Below are 20,512 nucleotides of genomic sequence, written 5' to 3' on the forward strand. Positions count from 1 at the left end.
CATCTTCCCCTTTATGGTACCTAGATCTATGTCATACTGAGAATTTTTTGTAAAGGACAAAACCTTCATTAACTTTTCAGAGATTTGAAAAAAAATAGAGGAGCCTTATTCAGATTATTTCTCATAAATGAATTGTGTTTGTAGTAAATCCACCGCGGATGCCTCGCTGGTGAGAGGTGCTGCTGCCCACAGACTGTCTGGAGCCAGGCGGGAGCATCCAGCTGTCAGCACCCTGGGCCGACCACAGGTGGGGACCGAAGCCGCATCTTATGATACTTTGCAAATCAAAGGTCCCTGCTTTTGTGGCTGAGCAGCCCTGAAGGCAGCACACGGGAAACATGCCACTCAAGTGCTGGAGAGGCGAAGCAGCGATTCAAGCCAGTGGGGCAGCGGCCTTCATCCCCTGCCAACAGACCAAAAGCAGTGGCACCCACACAACGAAGCGTCGTGATTTGTTCTTTCTTTAGATAAGAAAATAAGGTGTGATTACCGAAATCTGTCAATGCGGAGTTTCATAAAATGGAGCATGCTTGGCTTTCTCTAGCCCTGCCACAGCGGGCAGGCGGCGGGTGGGCAGCACTCCTTTTAAGTTCCCAGAACGGCCACCTTCCTTTGTGCGGTGGCTCCGAGGGACTTCCTTCATTCCTTCCATCTTAATGGGTTATTTCTTAAAATACTGTGGAACTTTTCTGCATTCTACTGAAAATAAAACTTTTTTCTTTTCTTTTCTCTGTCTGTGTTTCTCTCACTCCAAAGGAATGAGGAAAGAAAACCAGCTGGGGAGATAACAGAACCTCTTTGTGTGTATTGAATAAATGCCTATTACCCGTGGTTCCCTTGGAGACCTGTGGCCACTCTGTTCCCTTCCATACCTCAGGTAAATCTCCTTAGGAAAAAGGGAACAGTGGCAAGTGTTTAATAATTATTATTAATAAGTAAAAGTAGCTTGCCCTGGCAGTAGGCCTGAGCATCCACAAGGCATTTAGTGTTTTGGAACCTGGAGCAGTTCTGTGAATCGAGAGTGTCTTTGTCGATTTACTGTCAAAGGGCTGGGTGACCAGTCTATAAACAAAGAGCTTAGAAACAGGGACTGGACTCCAAGCCCGATTTTCTGATTTCAAATTCAATGTTATTTTCGATTTGCCCAGTCTCTCTTTATTTAAAACATGCTTTAATTTTTATTAACCTTAAAAATAAATAAAAATAATAGTTAACTATCAAACTTGCCAAGTATTCTAAAAGCAAGTGAATTCCTCTATAACCCAGGTAGAAAGAAATGCTTCTAACTTAGATTCAAAAATCTAAATATAATAGAAGATAGAAATTTGAACATACAGAGACAAATGAATCAGAAAAAAAGATCACCAGTAAGCTCAGGAAGGTTGTGATACACAAGATGGACATTAAAAAGCATTTATTTTTTCTATCAGTGAATACTGAGAAAAAGAAGTTAAGACATGTCTTCTTAAAACAGCCATGAATACAACAAACAGGGCTGACAGGGCCGCGCAGCACATAAAAGTGTCTGCTAAGCAAGACCCACACCCTGAGTTTGGTCCCAGGAACCCACAGAGGAAGAAGAGCACCACTTTTAAAAGCTGTCCTCTGACCACCACGTGAGCCTGCACTCACACCACATATACATCACACACACACACACACACACACACACACACACACACACACACACACACGACAATGAATAAAAATTGAGAACAACAAATACTTAGGGATGAATTATCCAAGTAATATGTGCAAAACATAAAACTCTAAGGCAGTGGTTTTCAACCTGTGGATCGCAACTCCTATGGGGGTGTGTGTCAAAGGACCTTTTCACAGGGGTCGCACATCAGATAGCCTGCATATCAGATATTGACATTATGATTCATACCAATAGTGATATCATAGTTATGAGGTAGCCACGAAATAATTTTACGGCCGGGATCACCACTACGTGAAGAACTGTAGTGAAGGGTCACAGCATTAGGAAGGTTGAGACCTGCTGCTCTGAGGGCTGGGGAGATGACTCACTGAGTAGGAGCACTTGTTGTAGAAGGATGGGGACCTGAGCTCAGACCCCCAGCATCCATGTAAGACATCAGGCCTGGGTACCAGTGAGAGGCACTGTCTCAAGAACATGTGCCAGAGAGCCAAACGTGTGGAAGATACACTCACATGTACACACACATCCATCACACACAACACATGCATACACAACACACACACACACACACACACACACACACACACACACATACACACACATATACACACACCCCACACCAGCAACCAAACAAAACCACTTACACTTTAAAAGTTATAAAACCTATTGAAATAAACAAGAGAGATGTCTATGTTCATGGACTGAGAAAGCTAATACTGCTAGGCTGGCCACACTTGGCAACTTAAATGCAGATTTAATACAGTGTCTTTCAAAATTCCAGTGGAATTTTTTGTGGGGGAGAGGTGCAGAAATTGACAAGGTGACCCTAAAATTCATATGAGAACCCAAGGGGACTATAAGAGTCAAAACATTCTTGAAAAGGAATAACAAAGTGAGATTACAGTTACTGATTTCAAAACATAGGTCAAGAGAATCGAGTTGATGGTCTAGAAATAAACCCTGGTATCTAGGGCCGTTTGCTTTTGACAAGCATGCTGAGGTAATTCCGTGGTGGATTTATAAGCTTCTTCATAAATGGTGGGCTGAGATCATCAGATAGCCAAGTGCAAAGAGTGAAGTTGACCCTTTGTCAGACTACACACAAAACTCAAAGACCTTCTGTGTCAGAACTACAATCTGTGACCCACTTTAAGGAAACATAGATATAAGCTTTCATGAACTTAGATTATCTAGTGGTTTCTCAGCCTGGTGGTGGTGGTGGTGCAAGCCTTTAATCCCAGCACCTGGGAGGCAGAGTTCTGTCTCTGAACTCTGAGTTCAAGGCCAGCCTGGTCTACAGAGTGAGTTCCAGGACAGCCAGGGCTACACAGAGAAGCCCTGTCTCAAAAACCAAAAAATAAAAACAAACAAAAAATCCAACGGTTTCTTGGATGTGAAGCTAAAAGCAAAAAGCAGATGAATTGGATTTAAACAAAATGAAAAGGGTTTGCACTAGAAAGGACACAGTCGGAAGTGAATGGAGGAAAACCCTTTGTGTACTTGATGGGCATCCAGACTCTACATCAGGATATATAAATACCTCCTAGGGAACAACGGAAATGCAAAGGCTTGTCTAAATGGGCACATGATTTGAATCAACATCTGCCAACCAGTAAAGGCATACAAGTGGCCAACCAGCATAAAAAGATACACAACTAGTAATCAAAGAAGTTAAAACCCACAACACATTCAAGTATCACTTCACTCAACAGCACAGCTGCAGTTAAAAACACAGACAGCAAGATGTGCCGGTGCAGAACAGAGGAGTGGCAACCCTCATACTGGAACACCTCATTGGCAGGAATTTGAAACACTGAGGTGACTTTGGAAAACAGCTGAGTGGCTCCTCAAAGCTGAGGTGTCTTGTGACTCAGTGGTTACTCCCAGTCTTACACCCAAGAGAAATGAAAATGTATGTCCGCATAAAACTTGAATATAAATGCTAAGACAGCACTAATTATAATAGCCCCCAAGCACAAACAACCCAATGTCTATCAAAGGTAAGCTGTTAAAAATCTAGTGTGTCTATACAGTGAAATACATAAAAAGGACAGAAGTACAGATGCTAAATATGAAGAAACTATGAATATATCAAGTCAGACACACAGGCCATATACTGTCCGCCTCTTTATATGAAATGTCCAGAACAGGCAAAGCCACACAGAGCATAAACTGGCAGCTGCTAGGAGGAAATGAAAAATTGCTGCTAAGGGTTGCATTGTTTCTCAAAACTCTATGGAACTAGACAGTGGTTGTAAAAATTTGTAAATATGAACACCACCAAATTATATACTTTAAGAGAATAGCTTTAATGTTGTATGAATAAGTGATCTCAATAAAAATATGAGCAAAATTTAAAAACAAATGACAATTTGGGTGAAAATATTTACAACATATATCATGGATACCAGGATCAATATTGTAATATATAAAAAACCTTTAACAGATATGAAAAGCTAGATCAAAAAATCCTATTTATAAATTGGCAAATGATATGAATAAGTCACATAAAACGACAATTCACAGAAAGAATTAGAGTGCCTTTAACATATGAAAAGATATTCAACTCCAGTTTTAAAAATAGAAATGCAAATTTAAGCTATATTGAAATGTCATTTCTCACCCATCAGATTGGAACTAACTTGAAAGCTTGACAATACACTTTGTTGAAACAGGCTGTGGGAAAACTGGTGTTCTTATACACATGAGTAGAAATACAAATGGCACGTGCCCCTGAAAGGCAACTCAGAAGAGTAGCACAACTAAAAACAAAAGAGAAATAGCAATTCATTTTGCAATAATAGAAAACCAGCCAAACATACTGTGCTTGATCTAGTAGCCTCACTCTGTGGTGGTCTGAATGAGAACGGCCCCCATAGGCCCATATATTTGACACTCAGTCCCCAGCTGGTGGAACTGTTTGGGAAGGATTAGGAGGTGTGGCCTTGTTGGAGGAGGTATGTCACTGGGAGCGGGCTTTAGGTTTCAAAAGCCAATGCCATTCTTAGTTAGCTCTCTCTGCCACATGCTTGACTATATATATTAGTGTATTTTATATATATGTGTGTGTGTGTGTGTGTGTGTGTGTGTGTGTGTGTGTGTGTTTATTTATTTATTACTTACTTGGTGGGGAGAAAATGAGGGCTATTCCTAACAGCAGAATGTCAACTGAAAAATGCAGTAGGGATGATAGAACAGAATTTTACAACAATCACTGATAAGAATGTGTTAGGAAAGAGTTATCAACAGACGTTAAACCTAGAGAGAAATATTTGACAGACAGAATATAGAATGCTAATTAGTTAAAAGGGAGGAATCAGTCACTACACAGTGGAGAAACTATGTATCAGCATGACAGGGTGATGAATGCCATCAATGCAGGACAGGTGGGCACTGTGCCTCTGGATGCAGTACACATCCCCCTTGTCGTGTTCTAGCTGAGCACATGTCACTCAGATCGAGTCACGAGAAAACATCAGACAACTCAAACTGAGAAACAGTCTACAAAAAGCTGGCATCTACGTATATATATTAAAATTTCAGTGTCATGGAAGGCAGAGTCTGGGGAGAAACTATTCTGGATTAAGGACCAGAGCCATGATACCTAACGCAACACACGATCCTTTACTGGATCTGTACCGGATGAAAAATCATGGAGGGCAGAATGGAGATAATCAACAAAGTGGAACGTGACCCGTGCCAATGTTAAACTTCCTGTGTTTCGTAACTGTATTGTGGCTATCCTTGTCCTTACAGAAAACACACTGAATATCTGGGAATATGGGACACAATATTTTCAAAATGTTTTAAAATTTTGTTACACTTTGATATAACTTGTGTGCATGTATGTGTAAGTATACGGGAATGCACATGCCATGGCCTGTATGTGGAGGTCAGAGGACAAATTGTGGAGGTGGGTTCCCTCCTTCCACCACGTGAGTTCCAGGGATAGAACTTGGGTCTTCGTGCTTGGTGGCAAGCATGTTTACCTGCTAAGCCATCTCCTTGGCCCCTCCAAAGTAGGCAGCCATCCTTATGGCCATATGCATATATATGTGCATGTGTTTATATGTGTATCAACACAGATAGATGGTGAAAACAAACACAGGGAAGGACCACAAATGGTGACTATAGGTCTCACAAACAAGAGGCACCAGCTAGTTCATTTCCCACTCACGTAGTTCCAAGGTCTCCGAGAGCGGAAAAACCCTGATATTCTGGAAAGTCACATTCATATGTGATTCTCTTTTCCAGTTCATTCTTTTAGACATGTGCACTTCTGTAAGCCAATGGTTCCTATACTGAGGCCTGCCTAACTCTAGCGCCTCACAGACTATAAGGTTCCCTTCTCAAGGAAAAAATCCACATTGGCATATCTACCACACTGTAAACCAATGTAACCAACTGCTCAGCTTGAGCTAACATGTCTCGCTTTTATTTAAGCAGACATGTCTTTTCTAGGAAGAGCCAGGGACTCTGGGGGCGCACTAGCACACTATGGGATATGGATTGGCGATGCTTCTCTAAACTGAGCTCAAACCTTTGCATGCACACTGTCAACACTGGGTCTTGGAGAAGCCACTTTCGTCCCAGTGAGTTTGGTTACGAGCTATGGCCCTTGCTGAAATTAATCTGAACATGGTATCGCTTGATAGATTTCTTTGAGTTTTAGAAATGGGTAAACAAAAAGTCAAAGCTTTGCAGGCAGATACAGTCATGAAAAAGTTTAAGGAACATTATTTGAAAAGCTACTTATATACTCTATAACACAAATACACTAAAGAAAAAGAATCACATGATCACACCAGCACGTGACAAAGCAATCAACAGACTCCAATGCCCATTCACAATTAAAAAGAAAACAAAACCCTCAGCAAGCTGGGAAAGGAGGAAACTTCAAAACACAGCCTGCCGCTTTTCACTGGTTTTCGCTTTTCAAGGTCAGAAACTAGACAAGGATGTCCCCCATCACTGCTTTGCTAACCATGAGTTCTGAACAGTGCAATGGGACAAGAAAATGAGATAAAAGGTGCACAGATTAGGAGTGAAGAAATAAACTGTCTTTATTTGCAGATGATACACTGAAATGCTGAAAGAATTTTTTTTGTTGTTTTAAAAATCTTGGGCTTATAGCAAGGTAAAAAGCTGATCGTTTCCATACATCTACCAACAGACAAAGAGGAATGTGAAATTCAAAACAACACCATTTGCATTACATCAACGCAAACTGAAATATTTAATACAACTTCATTTATAATTGGATTCCAAACTGAAATCTAACAAAACAAGTGTAGTGTCCATGTGACAAAACTATAAAACTACAACTTCGATGAAAGGAAGTTTTTGAAAGAACCACACAGAGAGACATTTTGTGCTCACACAGCAGGATGCAATGCTCTTAAGACGTCAATTCTAGAGACCTAGCACAATGCCGGTCGAAATGTAAAGGAGCTATTTTATGGGTATTGACAAGTGATTCTAGAGTTTATAGGAGAAGACTGAAAACAGTCAGCACAGCACTAACAAAGAATGAAAGTGGAACTTAGCACTCCCTGACGTGGAAACAGAGTGCCACAAATGGGTGAGCGGAACAGAGTACAGAGTTCAGAGTTAGACCCGCTGATCTTTGATGAACCCCAAAGGCAACACAGTGGAGAACAGACAGCCTTTCCTACATACAGTGTTGGAGTCACTGAATATTCAAATGAAATAAAATGCATCTAGACACAGATCTCACCTTCGTAAAAATTAACCTGAAATGGAACATATACCTAGAAGTAAAACACAGAAATATAGGAAAATTTCAGTGACCTTGGGTTTATAATAACTTTTTAGATAAAACACGGAACATGGAATAACTGATAAGTTGGGATGTCATTAAAATTGTAATTTTCTGGGCCAGTGAGATGGCTCAGTGGGTAAAGATTCTTGCCACCAAGGCTGAGGACCAGAGTTCATCTCAGAGCCCACATCGTAAAAGGAAAGGCCAGACTACAGCAAGTTGTCCTCCGACCTTTACCCATGCACCATGGCATGCGTGCATTCGCATACATAAACATATAAGGTGAAAAATTCAACTGAAAACAAACTGTGCCCTGATAAAGACAATGCCAGGGGAATAAAATGGCAAATCTGGGGGAATGTTCACCAATATCAGATAATTCTGATAAAGACTTTCTCAAAATATAGAAGGAACTCTTAAAACTCAACCGCAAGAAAACCTGATTTTAAAAATAGCAAAGACTGGGCTGGGGAGGTGGCTCAGTGGTTAAGAGCACCGACTGCTCTTCCAGAGGACTCGGGTTCAATTCCCAGCACCCACATGGCAGCTAACAACTGTCTATAACTCCAATGTCTGACACCCTCACATAGACGTACATGCAGGCAAAATGCGGTGGCTCAGTGGTTAAGAGCACCGACTGCTCTTCCAGAGGACTCGGGTTCAATTCCCAGCACCCACATGGCAGCTAACAACTGTCTATAACTCCAATGTCTGACACTCCTGACACTCTCACATAGACGTACATGCAGGCAAAATGCCAATGCACATAAAAATAAATAAATTATATAAAAAGAAAAAATAGCAAAGACCTTACTTAATAAACACCTCTCTAATGAAGATGCTGGATGCAAAACCAGAAAGAGTCTCCACATCATCCATCAGCAGAATCCTACTAGAGTGTCACACCAGGACAATGACAGCTCAAGTGCCGCAGAAGATGCAGAGGAACATGGCTGGTGGGAATGTAAAACCATGCAGCCCTCTAAAGGCAATGTGACAGTCTCTTACAAAATGGTTCTTGCCACATGATCAGAATTTACCCAAGTGAGAAACATATGTCCTCACAACAACTCTGCAGGATTTTACAGCAACGTCATACAAGAATGAGAAATGATAGATTAACTAAGATGTCCTTTAAGAGGTGAATGGTAAATCAAAATATTCATTGCTAAAAATGAAGAGTGTTCTCTCGTCTCTGCTCTGTCTCTCTTTGGTTTTTCAAGACAGGGTGTCTCTGTGTAACAGCCTGCTGTCCTGGATCTTGTCTGCGGTAGACCAGCTGGCCTTGAATTCATGGAGATCTGCCTGCCTCTGCCTCCTAGGAGAGCTGGGACTAAAGTCGTGTGCCACCATGCCTGGAGGGAAAGGTGTTCTTTTTTTTTTCCCTCAGAGCCTTGGACCGAACCCAGGGCCCTTGTGCTTGCTAGGCAAGCACTCTACCACTGAGCTAAATCCCCGACCCCGAGAAAGGTGTTCTTAAGCCATAAACACACATAGGGGAAATGTAAATGTGTATTGCGGAGTGAAAGAAGCCAGTCTAAGCACATCCTACACGATTTCAACCACACAGCATTCTGGGATAGGCAAACTATAGCTATTGTAGTCGCCAGAGGTTCAGGCAGGGAAGGAGGACAGCAGCAGGGCAGGGAGACGTGTTCTGGCAGTTAAGGTACTCTGTATCTATCTGCACTGGTGAATATACATCTTTACATGTCTGTCAGACCCACAGAAGTGAGAAGCAGCGAGTGAGCCCTGGTGTAACGGCTGAAGCTGGGTTTCTAATAATGTGTTAATACAGGGGCATCATTGGTACTAAAATGCCACTCTAAAGATTAAATAAATCAAAACAACTCTCTGGCAGGATGCCAATGTGAATCGAGAATTATAAAATATTCATATCCTTCCTCTCGGCACTTTCACTTTTGGAAGCTGACTGAAGCAAATTATTTTTACACAAGAACATCCAGAATTATTGATACACACACACACACACACACACACACACACGCACGCACGCACGCACGCACGCACGCACACACAAATCATATGCCTGCTGGAGTTCTTACAGTCAATAAATGATGCCACACGCCACACAGCGAAGGCAGCCAGGAACCTGGTAAAACACAGCTCTGACTCTTTTGCTCACTGGCAGCTGCCACCCAGCCTGCCATTCATTCCTACTCCTCACGTCTCTCAAGTCTGTCCACATCTGTCCGTTTTCACTGGCCTCCTGAATCGGGGCTGTCTTCACTCCATGCCCTGACTGCTGTGGCCCCCTTTAAGCTATCGCTCAGCTTATATCCCATCATCTACGTCACCCTCCCTCCCAAGGAGCAGTCTTTTTAGACTGATAATCTGACCCCATTTCCCTGCTTAAAAATCTCCAGCTGCTGTCAGGATTTCTTACTAGGACTTTCGATGCCCTACCAGAAGAATGCCCATCTACTGTTTTTCTCACCCCTACGGCCTGGGGCATGACAACATACTTGAGCGGCCAATCTTTGTCTCACCTTTGATGAAAGCCTTTTGGGGACAGTCTGTGGACCTGTCCCTCAGCTTCAGGTACCTCTAACTACCGCTGTCACTTGCACTTTTCTGCCTCCCGGGCATCACAGACTCATCGTCCAACTTGGAGTCTACCTCTCTCTAGTGCCTGCTCACCCCGCCTCTCCTGCAAATAGTACCAGCATGCCCTCTGTGGTCTGTACTCCCAGAAATCCGAGAACCCGCGTCGATCCTCCTCCTGCCCCACCACACCTCATTTCTATGGCCTGTCTACACTGCCTCCCAGACCTGTCTCAAATGATCTACTTTCCTCCGTCTCCAGTATCTACATCCGTCTTCAAAACCACCTCATGCTCTGCCTCTGCTGTTTCAGTAGCCTCCTAAGTGACTTCCTCCCTTCCAGGCTTGGCACACCCTCCCCAGTCCTACCTCTATAAATCACGTGGAAGGATCTTGTTTGCTTTTTTTTTTTTTTTTTAAAGTGTTAGTTTTGAATCTGAGTGATGTCTTTTCGGGAATATGTGTTTTGGGGCATATCACTCAACCTTTCTAATTCTTGTCTTCCTTATCTATAAGCTGGAAATAATACGTTACACAGCGGTATTAATGATTAAAAGAGATGATCTAGATAAAGTGAGCGGTTGGGGCACTCCAACGTACTGTGAGTGGGAGTATAAATTGTCAGACAAAATTTAAAAGACATCGTTATAATATATTCTTAGTACGGTGTCATTATTATCTCACTGGAAATAACAGGAATGGGTTAGTACATATTTGAAACTCCAGGAAAAACGCAAAAAGGTGCTTTGAGCAGATGATGATACAAAGCGACCTGACCCGCTGTGGTAGTTAGATCCAGATATCACCAGTGCAGCTCTGGTGCCCAGCTGTTTAGTCAAACACCAGTTCAGGTGTTTTAAGGCTGTATTTTATAGATAGTTCACATTGTCAGCTTTAAGTAAAGGAGACTACTGTCAACCATATGCATGACCCTCAGCCAGTGAGTTGTCCTTAAGAGCAAAGACACTGCAGTTTCCCACTTCCAGCCTCTCTGTACTGTCCTGGGGATATCTGGCTTGCTGGCGCCCAAAGCATGTAAACCAGTTCCTTAAAACTTCTCTCCCTTTCTCCCTGTCTCTCTCCCCTGTCCCTCCTTTGCTACAGATTCTATTTGTAGCAATTGTACATACTCTGTTTTCTTTGGAGAACCCTGAATGACAGCCAACAGTATACCTTTAAATGGCTGCAGGCCACGATTTTAGAGCAGAAACAAAAGGCCCAGTCACGGGGCTGGAGAGATGACTTAGCGGTTAGGACGTTGTTGTTACTGACATTAAGATACTGCTCTTTCAGAAGACCTGAGTTCGGTTCCCAGGACCCATGGCAGGTGGTTCACAACTGCCTATAACTCCAGCTCCAGAGGATATGATGCCTCTGGCTTCTGAGAGTACACACACACACACACACACACACACACACACACACACACACACATAATTAAAAAAAAAAGTACATCTTTTTTTTCCCTTCCGAATACACCAGTCTGTTTAGCAGCATGAGCTCTAAATGAACTAATAAAGATAAAGAAACTTCACCTGGGAACAGTACTTGAGTCCTACATGTGATGTGAGAAATAGAGTCTCGGGCTGTCCGTGGAACACGCAGTTAGCAGCAGGGACTGGCATCCTGCACTCACCTGCTTAGCTTTCTAATAAGAAAATCTTTGCTAAGCGTCTATGCTGACCAAATGTTTTAAGATGTTCAGCACATGACAGGGCCAGGCATTTTGTGGTTCTTGTGTCTAGCACAGTTTTGGTGGCCAGTGTATTGCACCTTACCTGTGAGAAATGATTGATAGCAGCATCGTGGAATCCCAGGGCTTGCTCCACGCCTGCCAGTTCCCTTAGTACTGGTACACAGTCGAGACTTTTTTCATCTCTGACAATCTCAGTATACTCCAAAGCCTTTTGATAGAAGGGCAAAGCTTCTTTTGATCTTTTCTGACCTTGATACAGCCTAAAACAAAGAAACAAACAAAACAAAACAAAACAATAAAGGGATTACTTTTAAATGAGTTACCATTCTACCTCTACTTGACCTGATAGGATTTGCCTTTTGGACCCTGGTGTCCAGGCTTGTTTCCTTGCATGCTAAGCTTCTCCTCCAAAAGGAAGCAGAGCATGATGGTCAGGAGGATTGATTCTGGGAAAACCAGAAAGGGTTAAGTAAGTACTGGTTTCCCATTTACCAGATTCACGACTTTTAATCACCTGTAAATTAAGAGTAACAACAGTACCTGCTTCATAGGGTCATTATGAATATTAAATTAATTCATATTTATGAAAGTAGCTAGTAGAGTCTCTTGACACATACTAAGAGCTAGGTAGGTGTTTTAGTTTAAGAAATATATTGTTTCAGTGATGACGCTCATAAAGGATGCTGAGATCCCGAAAACTGATCTGTTTAGAAATTGTACAATATGGTGCTGGACACAGTGGCACACACCTTTAATCCCAGCACCAGAGAGGCAGAAGCAGGAGGATCTCTATGAGTTCAAGACCATCCTGGTCTACATGGTGAGTTCAGGACAGCCAGGGCTCTGTGGAGACCTTGTCTCAAGATCCCAGATGGCTCAGTGGGTAAGAACACTCGTATGAGCGTGAAGACTTGAGTTTGGATCCCAGCATCCAAGGAGAAAGTCAGAGGGAGGCAGCTGTGCACTCTCTTAACCCCAGAGCTCTGAGGCAGAAACAGAAGACTCCCGGGGATCCCGTGTCAAGGGAATATGACAGAGAGTAATAGAGCAGAGGGGAGGGGGGAGGGAGGAAGGGGGAGGGAGAGAGGTATCTTTTCTGGTATTGCTGATGATGTGAAATATTAACTTTGGGGAGGTTATAATTGAATAAAAACTCCCCAGTACCAAGATTATGCACAAACATGGACATGCCCACACACTCACCCTGCCGACAGCACAGGAATTGATCTTCAAGAGATACTCAGCAGGACAGGAGAAACAAGAAAGTTTACCTTAGTTTTGCTACAGTGATAACGGAAAAGTACAAAGCACTTCAAACTCACCATCAGGGGACCATCCATGCAGCTCACAGTCAGAGTATGCTGTGCAAGGCCAAAGAGCCATTCAAAGAATGCTGAACTTTATTAGCCCAGACACACACCCATTTCATGTTTGTTAGTAAAAAACAGCAGGTTTTAAAGCTATTTTGTGCATCAGCTCCTGCATGTGAAATTTTTATAGCTAATCTAAATGGGTACAAATGCACAGGGGGACGTCACAAGAGATGGTCATGAACATGCCAGTGGCCATTCTCTCTGAGCAACTGAATTGTGATTGGTTTACTACTCTTAATTATGATTTTTTTTTAATTTACCGAAGTCTCTTCTATATAACTAGGCTAGTTTTATATATATATATATATATATATATATATATATATATATATGTGTGTGTGTGTGTGTGTGTGTGTGTGTGTGTGTGTGTATGTGTGTGTGTGTATATATGTGTGTGTGTGTATATATATGTGTGTGTGTATATATATAATGCTAGCTCAACATTAGAAGTACAGGTGACAATGGAAAACAGTCTTAGTTTCTTAGGACAATAACTTATGTCCTTATAAACTATTTAGCAAGCAGAACAAGTGACATTTACAGTATTAGTCTTCAAAATATTAAGACTATTACATACATTTCGCTTGTGGAATAACTTTATGTCCAAAGTTATTTATTTATTTTTATGTATGAGTGCTTTGTCTGCATGTACACGTGTAGGCCAGAAGAGGGCACCAGATCCCATCATAGATGGTTGTGAGCCACCATGTGGGTGCTGGGAATTGAACTCAGGACCTCTGGAAGAGCAGCCAAGGCTCTTTGCCACTGAGCCATCTCTTCAGCCCAGGTCCAAAGTTCTTAATGAAAGACATCAATCCTTCCTATGCTGCTCTCCAGCCAGCAGCTTTAGTACACGAGGTGCTCCAGCTCCCATGGCACAGGTAAACAAACACCACAAAGCAGGCCTCATTCTCACTGAGCCACTAGGTAGCTTTCACATCTATGTTTGCTGTACAAAGGAATTAACTGATAGAAGGAGAGACACTTTTCAGATCTGGGGTCTCAATGGCCATGATAAGATAAAGGGTGGGGTGTCTCTGTGGCTAAGGTCACTTGCTGCTGTTTCCTAGGACCAGAGTACAGCTCCCAGCACCCACACTGGGTGGTTCACAGTTCAGTTCCAGGGGATTTGACACCCTCTTCTGGTCTGGGAGGGCACTGGCATGCACCTGTGGTGTGTGTGTGTGTGTGTGTGTGTGTGTGTGTGTGTGTGTGTGTTACTAAAAATCTGGACTGGATGGCTTTTGAGTGTGGATGTCGTCTATAATCAGAAAGAGGCCTAAACACAGGAAGAGGTCAGGGATAGACACATGCTTGGATCAAGCAAGGTTAGAGCTCAGAGCAATTCTGATGTGGGGGAAAAGATTAACAGGTAACCCAACCGAGTTTGACCCCTGCACTCTTGATAAGCTTGAAATGTATGTGTAATCATTATCTTCCACAATGAATCTTACTTCTGCAGAGACAGCTCACAGAGATTCTTGGTAACGGAAATACAGTCTAAACATGTTTATGAAATTGCTTAGTCAGATAATTAGATTCTTGGTAGACAGGGCTGGAATAAAAAAAAAAAAATGAGGGTCGGCAAACTCCGGTGGGAGGATCAAGCCTGCTCACTTGTAAATAAAGGTTTACTTGTTTGCATTTCACAGCGTTGGAACAACAATGGTAAACTTGAATAGCTGTCCCAGTGATCATATAGCCCAAATAGCCTAAAATATCTATATCTTTACAGGCTAAGTTTGTTTGATGTTTTACTTAAAATCTAGAAAAATACCACATGCTTTCTAAATGACTTCAGCTTCTTTTCTATCCAATTCGCGCAAAGGACTCAGGCAAGGTCGCCCTTCCTTATGACAGAAAAGACCGAGTCTGTCCAGGAAGGAGAGCACACATCCTCTGCTTCCAAGTCTACTGGAGATGTCACAGGAGCAAAACAGAGAAACACAGGCGTCAAGACGAGTGTGCCGGGGCAAATGCCGGAGAAGGAAGCCAAGAGCAGTGAACGAGAAAGCAAGAGAGATGGAGACGGGGCATGTTCGCACTAACTCAGCCAATGGCATCTCTTCCGTCCGCACTAACTCAGCCAATGGCGTCTCTTCCCTCCGGAGGCCGTGTGTAATGATGCAGACCACAAACAACCTGCCGTGAGCTGCCAACAGCCCACTGCCCCATGTTTAGAAAGAGCCATGACACGTTTCCGTGGCCAGAGACCATCCGAACACTCACCTCTCAGGAAGAGTGCAGGCTGGGGGCGGAGCCTTGGCTGCAAGCTCTGCTTAGAGAGCAGAAGGTGCACACTTGGCTGCCACACGCAAGGAGCGTGGGCAGGAACAGACTTCTGAGGTCTCCTCATCTGAACCTGTCTAGTCAGGTTGTGGGGAGCATGGGGCCCTTCCCGAAGCCCACCACACACAATCAGATCCTTTACTCTCTCTCCCTGCAACTCGTGTGCTGCGGGCAACAGCTCAGGCTGTCCTTGTGAAGAAACAGTATCAACAGTGACATCTCAACTCTAACATCCCATCTCACCATGAACAACAGAGAGACGGGGAGTGGGAAAGATCAGTTCTAAGTGATGGAAAACAGTGAGTGTGCAGATGAGTCAGGAAATTTTACAAATCCAGCCCAACTAAAAGAAATCAGAATGTTACTATAAGAATAATACATATTCATCACCAAAATTAAGAGGAGACAGGTGAACATAACTTAAAAATATGTGAAACAAGAGCCCTCAAGCCATGCATAGAAAGGCCCCACATAAATCACGAGCTTAAGTTTATGGAGCACAGTTTTGAAATGTTTGAGAGGACACAAGGAACAGCAAGCAGCCCTGTACTTCAGCGAGGGAAGTGCCTCTTCTATGAGACACACCTTAGAACCGAAAAGGCAGGTGAACTGGTCACAGGACAAACTGAACCCCTGATGCTGGGGGTGCAGCTCAGTGGTAACACTTGTCCAGCATCCACGAGGCCCTGGGTTCGATTCCCAGCCACTCACACAAATAAGCATAAAACAAACAATACCAAGAACAACTCCAGGGCCTGCGAACAGCATAAGGAAGGTGGAACTGCACTCCACAGTATGTATGACACCTGCAACCAACATATAATGGTGTCAGAAGGATGAAGAATGCCTAGGGGATTATCTTGTAATGCAAACAACCCACAGAAAGATGTGAATAAGCCAGGCGTGATGGCACACTCCTTTTATTTCAGCGCTTGGGAGGCAGAGGCAGGTAGATCTCTATGTGTTTAGGAAACATGAAGAGCTGTTCAACCTCAGAGAACTGAGGGAAAGGAATCACATTATTTGCATCCATATGATCAGCAAAGAAAAGCAGCTAGACCATATTAAATGTTGGCGGAGAGGAGGAGTAACATGAACTCACATAGCCTGCTATGAGGACGTAAAGCAGTGGAAAGTGTTTGGGAAACTTGGAACACCTGAGGGCGTGGACACTTGACACAGAGGCGGCTATCCCCGCAGGCAGACACTTCAGACTCAATCTTGCATACGTGTCCGAAGAGACATAATAATGATCATGTAAAGAGTGCTCACAGTAGGTCTAAATCAGGCAAAACTCAAAGGAAAATCACCCAAAATGAAGCAATTAGAAAAACGATGGGGATCTCAAAACGTACATCTCAAAACGTACGGGAATGCTATGGGGGGTGGGGGAGCAAGTTACAGAGTGAGACTTAAACACAAAGTTTGAAATAGAAAACGTGAAATAGAAAAGGATATATATATTTGGCTATATGCATACATGATCAGAAAAATGCTCAGCCTGATATAGTAAATGCCCATAAGTACCGTGGAGGACACCCGGCAGGTTTCCATTTGTAACTTTTTTCTATTTTGTGAGCTTGGTCACACGCAGTTATATGTGCTCCAAACACTTCTCTAAAGACAAACAGGAACAACAGCTGTTGGTTGGACAGTGTGTCACAGGAAGCCTTTTCTGTCGCCCGGTGAAGCTGGTGGTGCCTGCCATTACAGGTCTCACCACAAAACCCAGGCAGAAATGGGGCTACCATGCTAACGGAACCCCCAGAGCCTTCTGAAACTCAAAGGCAAAACGGAAAACATACTCACTCTAGATTCACAAAGTAGTTAATAAGAAAGGAATCAAATGAGTGTTACATCAAGAACCAACTGAATTACAGTCTCCCCTCCAGCTCCAACTCACTTAAGCATCAGTCGGGGTTGGGAATCTTGTCTCTGGTTCCTCCCGTGTGACCTGTGGGGCAGCAATGCTTTCCCCTGTCCCTTTCTATTTGCTGTGGGGAATGTTTGGGGATCCACCATCTAGTGTGTTTGTGGTGCACTTGGTAGCTTGAGGAAACACCAGACAGACGAAAAGACAGAGAATTTTGAACAACAGAATGTGACGGTATGTTTGACAGGCTCACAACTTACACCACGGCATATTTTATTGAATGAAAATATATCCACAGTCATTCCACAGAGCGCATGACATCTAATATAGGGATGCCGACTCGCTCTACACAAACTAAACAAAGCAACCTCCGTCAGTGTTACTAAAGCAACAGGGTCTCCTCTTAGAAGTTCCGGGGTCCGGTGAGAGCACTGTGTATCAGTGAACGGGAAGGGCTGTGTGGGAATGCAGCTGGGGATAACAATATGATGAGAACCCAGTCTCCAAAGAGGACAAGTGGGATTTCCAAGAGTCAGCATCTGAAAAGATTTGCATCTGTGCCTCTCTCCACGCATGACGAAGCTTTCTGTTGAACACAGTGCCAGAATGCTGTTCAGCATTAGTGAATTTCTCTGCACGGTGCACAGCAGCCTGGGCATTGATTGGAAAGAGCAGGCTCTAGGCTGGGAGTGGTGTGCACACCTTTAATCCCAGCACTCAGGAAACAGAAGAGGCAGGCAGATCTCTGTGAGTTCCGGGTCAGCCTGGTCTACATAGTGAGTTCCAGGACAGCCAGAGCTACATAGTGAGACTCTGTCTCAAAGCACAAACAAAGAAAAAGAAAAAGAAAAAAAAGGAAGGAAGGAAGGAAGGAAGGAAGGAAGGAAGGAAGGAAGAAAGAAAGAAAGAAAGAAAGAAAGAAAGAAAGAAAGAAAGAAAGAAAAAGAAAGAAAAGAGCAGACCGTCTGGCTACTTCCCCATAGTGTGACTTGGGAGATGCCCTGTTTTTCAGCGTTAGCTCCTATGAAAATGGGAATATAAGAGTATCCACCTTGCAGTAAGGACTGAGGGTGAAATAAATAATATATTCAAGAGCTTGCCACAGAAGATAATCAGTAACTGGCAGCTAATGTGCCTTTTATTCTCCTTTCCTCTCTCTCCTCTCCTCTCCATCTCCCCCCTCCCCTCCTCACTACCTCTCCCCTCCCCTCCTCTCCATCTCTCCCTTCCCCTCCCCTCCTCTCCTCTCCCCTCCCCTCCATGTATCCTGTCCTCTTTTGAGGGACTATCATGTGCTTAGATGTTTTAATCTAGTTCCTATTTAATCCTCACAGGTACCTTCTGAGATCCTGTCCTTCTTATAGTGGCTAGAGAGGACAGTGAAACACATAGCAAGCAGGGCTTTGTCCACATTCTCCCGTGGAGTGGTCTGAATGAACCCTGACTTGAACCCAGGGCACTGACTCACAGCCCACAGGGTTAATCACATTATGTCACTTGGCAGGTGGCCCTCTTGATGCTGGAGGGAAAAAAAAGTGTTTGCTCATTCCTGGGCTAGTTCAGCATAGCATGGGCCAAGCTGGGGAAGACTCCAAACATGATGTCACACGGTCACAGAGAAAGCCGGGCGCGGCAGTGGACCATCAGTATATCACCATCAGCAATGGCACCTTGTTATTTGAAAGATACACGTGCATTCGCGCTCACGCACCTGTACGTATAAAGTTAGGTATCCATCTCCGGGATCTATGTGCAAGTTCCCATACAGAACACAGTGCTGAGCACTGGGGGAAAGCTGTCCCATTTCTGCTGGTGATTTTCTAATGGAAACAACTCAGGCACTTTGACACTCTGCAAGTTAGTAAGTCACTACTGAATTCAGGGGTGCTGTGGCAGAGGAGGGACGGGATGAGGGACGGGATGCAACAAGGAGGGAAGAAGCCCCAGGCCTCCTGCAGGGATGGAAGCCTGAACGTGAGTCACTTTGCAGCCTGAACGATCTGTGTCAGGCCAGCCTGGTAGGCACCATAAAAGGGCAGAGAAGAAGAGGACACACTGAAAGATGTCCTTTTAAGAGGGGCAGAAATCCAAAGGCTGCCTGAGACCTTCCCCTGGCCTTCCATTCCCAAGACTGGTGAAAGAAAATGCCACACAGTTCAAGTGTAACTACAGACGCATCCAAAGCCAAAGCCTTGTTTCTTTCTAAAGCAAGTCCGTTTGGACAAAATATTCCTATTTCCATGAGAACACAGAGCGAAGAGATTAAATCAAAATCATGCATTTTAAACACGGAAGTTCTGTGGAAAATGTTGGGGTGAAGAATCAGAAAGGAAGGACGTGGCAACATTGGAAACAACTCTATTATAACGAAAGGGATCTCCAAAGAGTTTAACGGGGTCTTTAAATTCTTGAGGATGATTCGACACAGATGTGGGCAAAGCTCGCCACCTGCTGTCTACACTTGGTATTGCGCTTTGGCAAGCACTCTTAAGGTGGCGCCAGATTCTGGCAGAGGATACTTCAGTGTTTTGTAGCAACAGTGCTCAACACTAAGAACTGACGCATTAATCAGGTCTCAACAGATGCAACCAATATCAGATGTGGGGCCTCCTCTTTGTATACCTCCTGCACAATGGGATAAAAACGCGTCTCATTCTGAGCAGACAGAGATTGATTCTGTGTGGGTTAGCCCTCTGGTCACCAACAAATGCGCTTTCCCCGTCAGTCCTATGAATGGAACCAGTCTGAATATTTGGGGTCTGGTTTCTTTCACTGAATACTGTGTTTGTGCGAGTCATTCACAACGTTATGTAACGAGCGGCTTGACAATTGCCTTTTCACACAAACAGATCACAGATCTCTAGCTTCCTTTTGAGGAGATTTGGGCTGTTCCCAGTCCATGGCTATCGAGTACTGAGGCTGAGAACATACTTGGATGTGTGTTCTGGTGGACAAATATGCAAAGATTTCTGCTGAGCATATATTACGGGTGATACTGCTGGGCCAAAGAGTATGAAGATGTTCAGATTTACTTGGATGTGTGTTCTGGTGGACAAATATGCAAAGATTTCTGCTGAGCATATATTACGGGTGATACTGCTGGGCCAAAGAGTGTTCAGATTTAGGAGATAATGCCAAACTGTTTTCCAAACGAGTTCTATCTACTACACCCAAGCAGGTATGAGGGAGTACCACACCTGTGCCAACACTCGGCACCATCGATCTTTTCAAAAGGTTTAGGCCTTTTAGTGTGAGCATGGCATTCTCTGAC

General features: G+C 43.6%; 1 protein-coding gene across 5 annotated transcripts in view; it reads right to left on the minus strand.

The window, feature by feature from the left end:
* The window catches only part of Ttc23 (tetratricopeptide repeat domain 23), a 98,937-nt gene that overhangs the window by 42,209 nt on the left and 36,216 nt on the right, over positions 1 to 20,512 (minus strand). For all 5 annotated transcript variants that reach the window (XM_059273078.1, XM_059273070.1, XM_059273073.1 and 2 more), the window contains exon 6: positions 11,789 to 11,966. In XM_059273078.1, coding sequence (XP_059129061.1) covers positions 11,789 to 11,966 — 178 coding nt within the window. The remainder of the gene's footprint in view (positions 1 to 11,788; positions 11,967 to 20,512) is intronic.

The sequence above is a fragment of the Peromyscus eremicus genome, chromosome 1 (genome assembly GCF_949786415.1).
Source record: "Peromyscus eremicus chromosome 1, PerEre_H2_v1, whole genome shotgun sequence".
Classification (NCBI taxonomy): Eukaryota; Metazoa; Chordata; class Mammalia; order Rodentia; family Cricetidae; genus Peromyscus; species Peromyscus eremicus.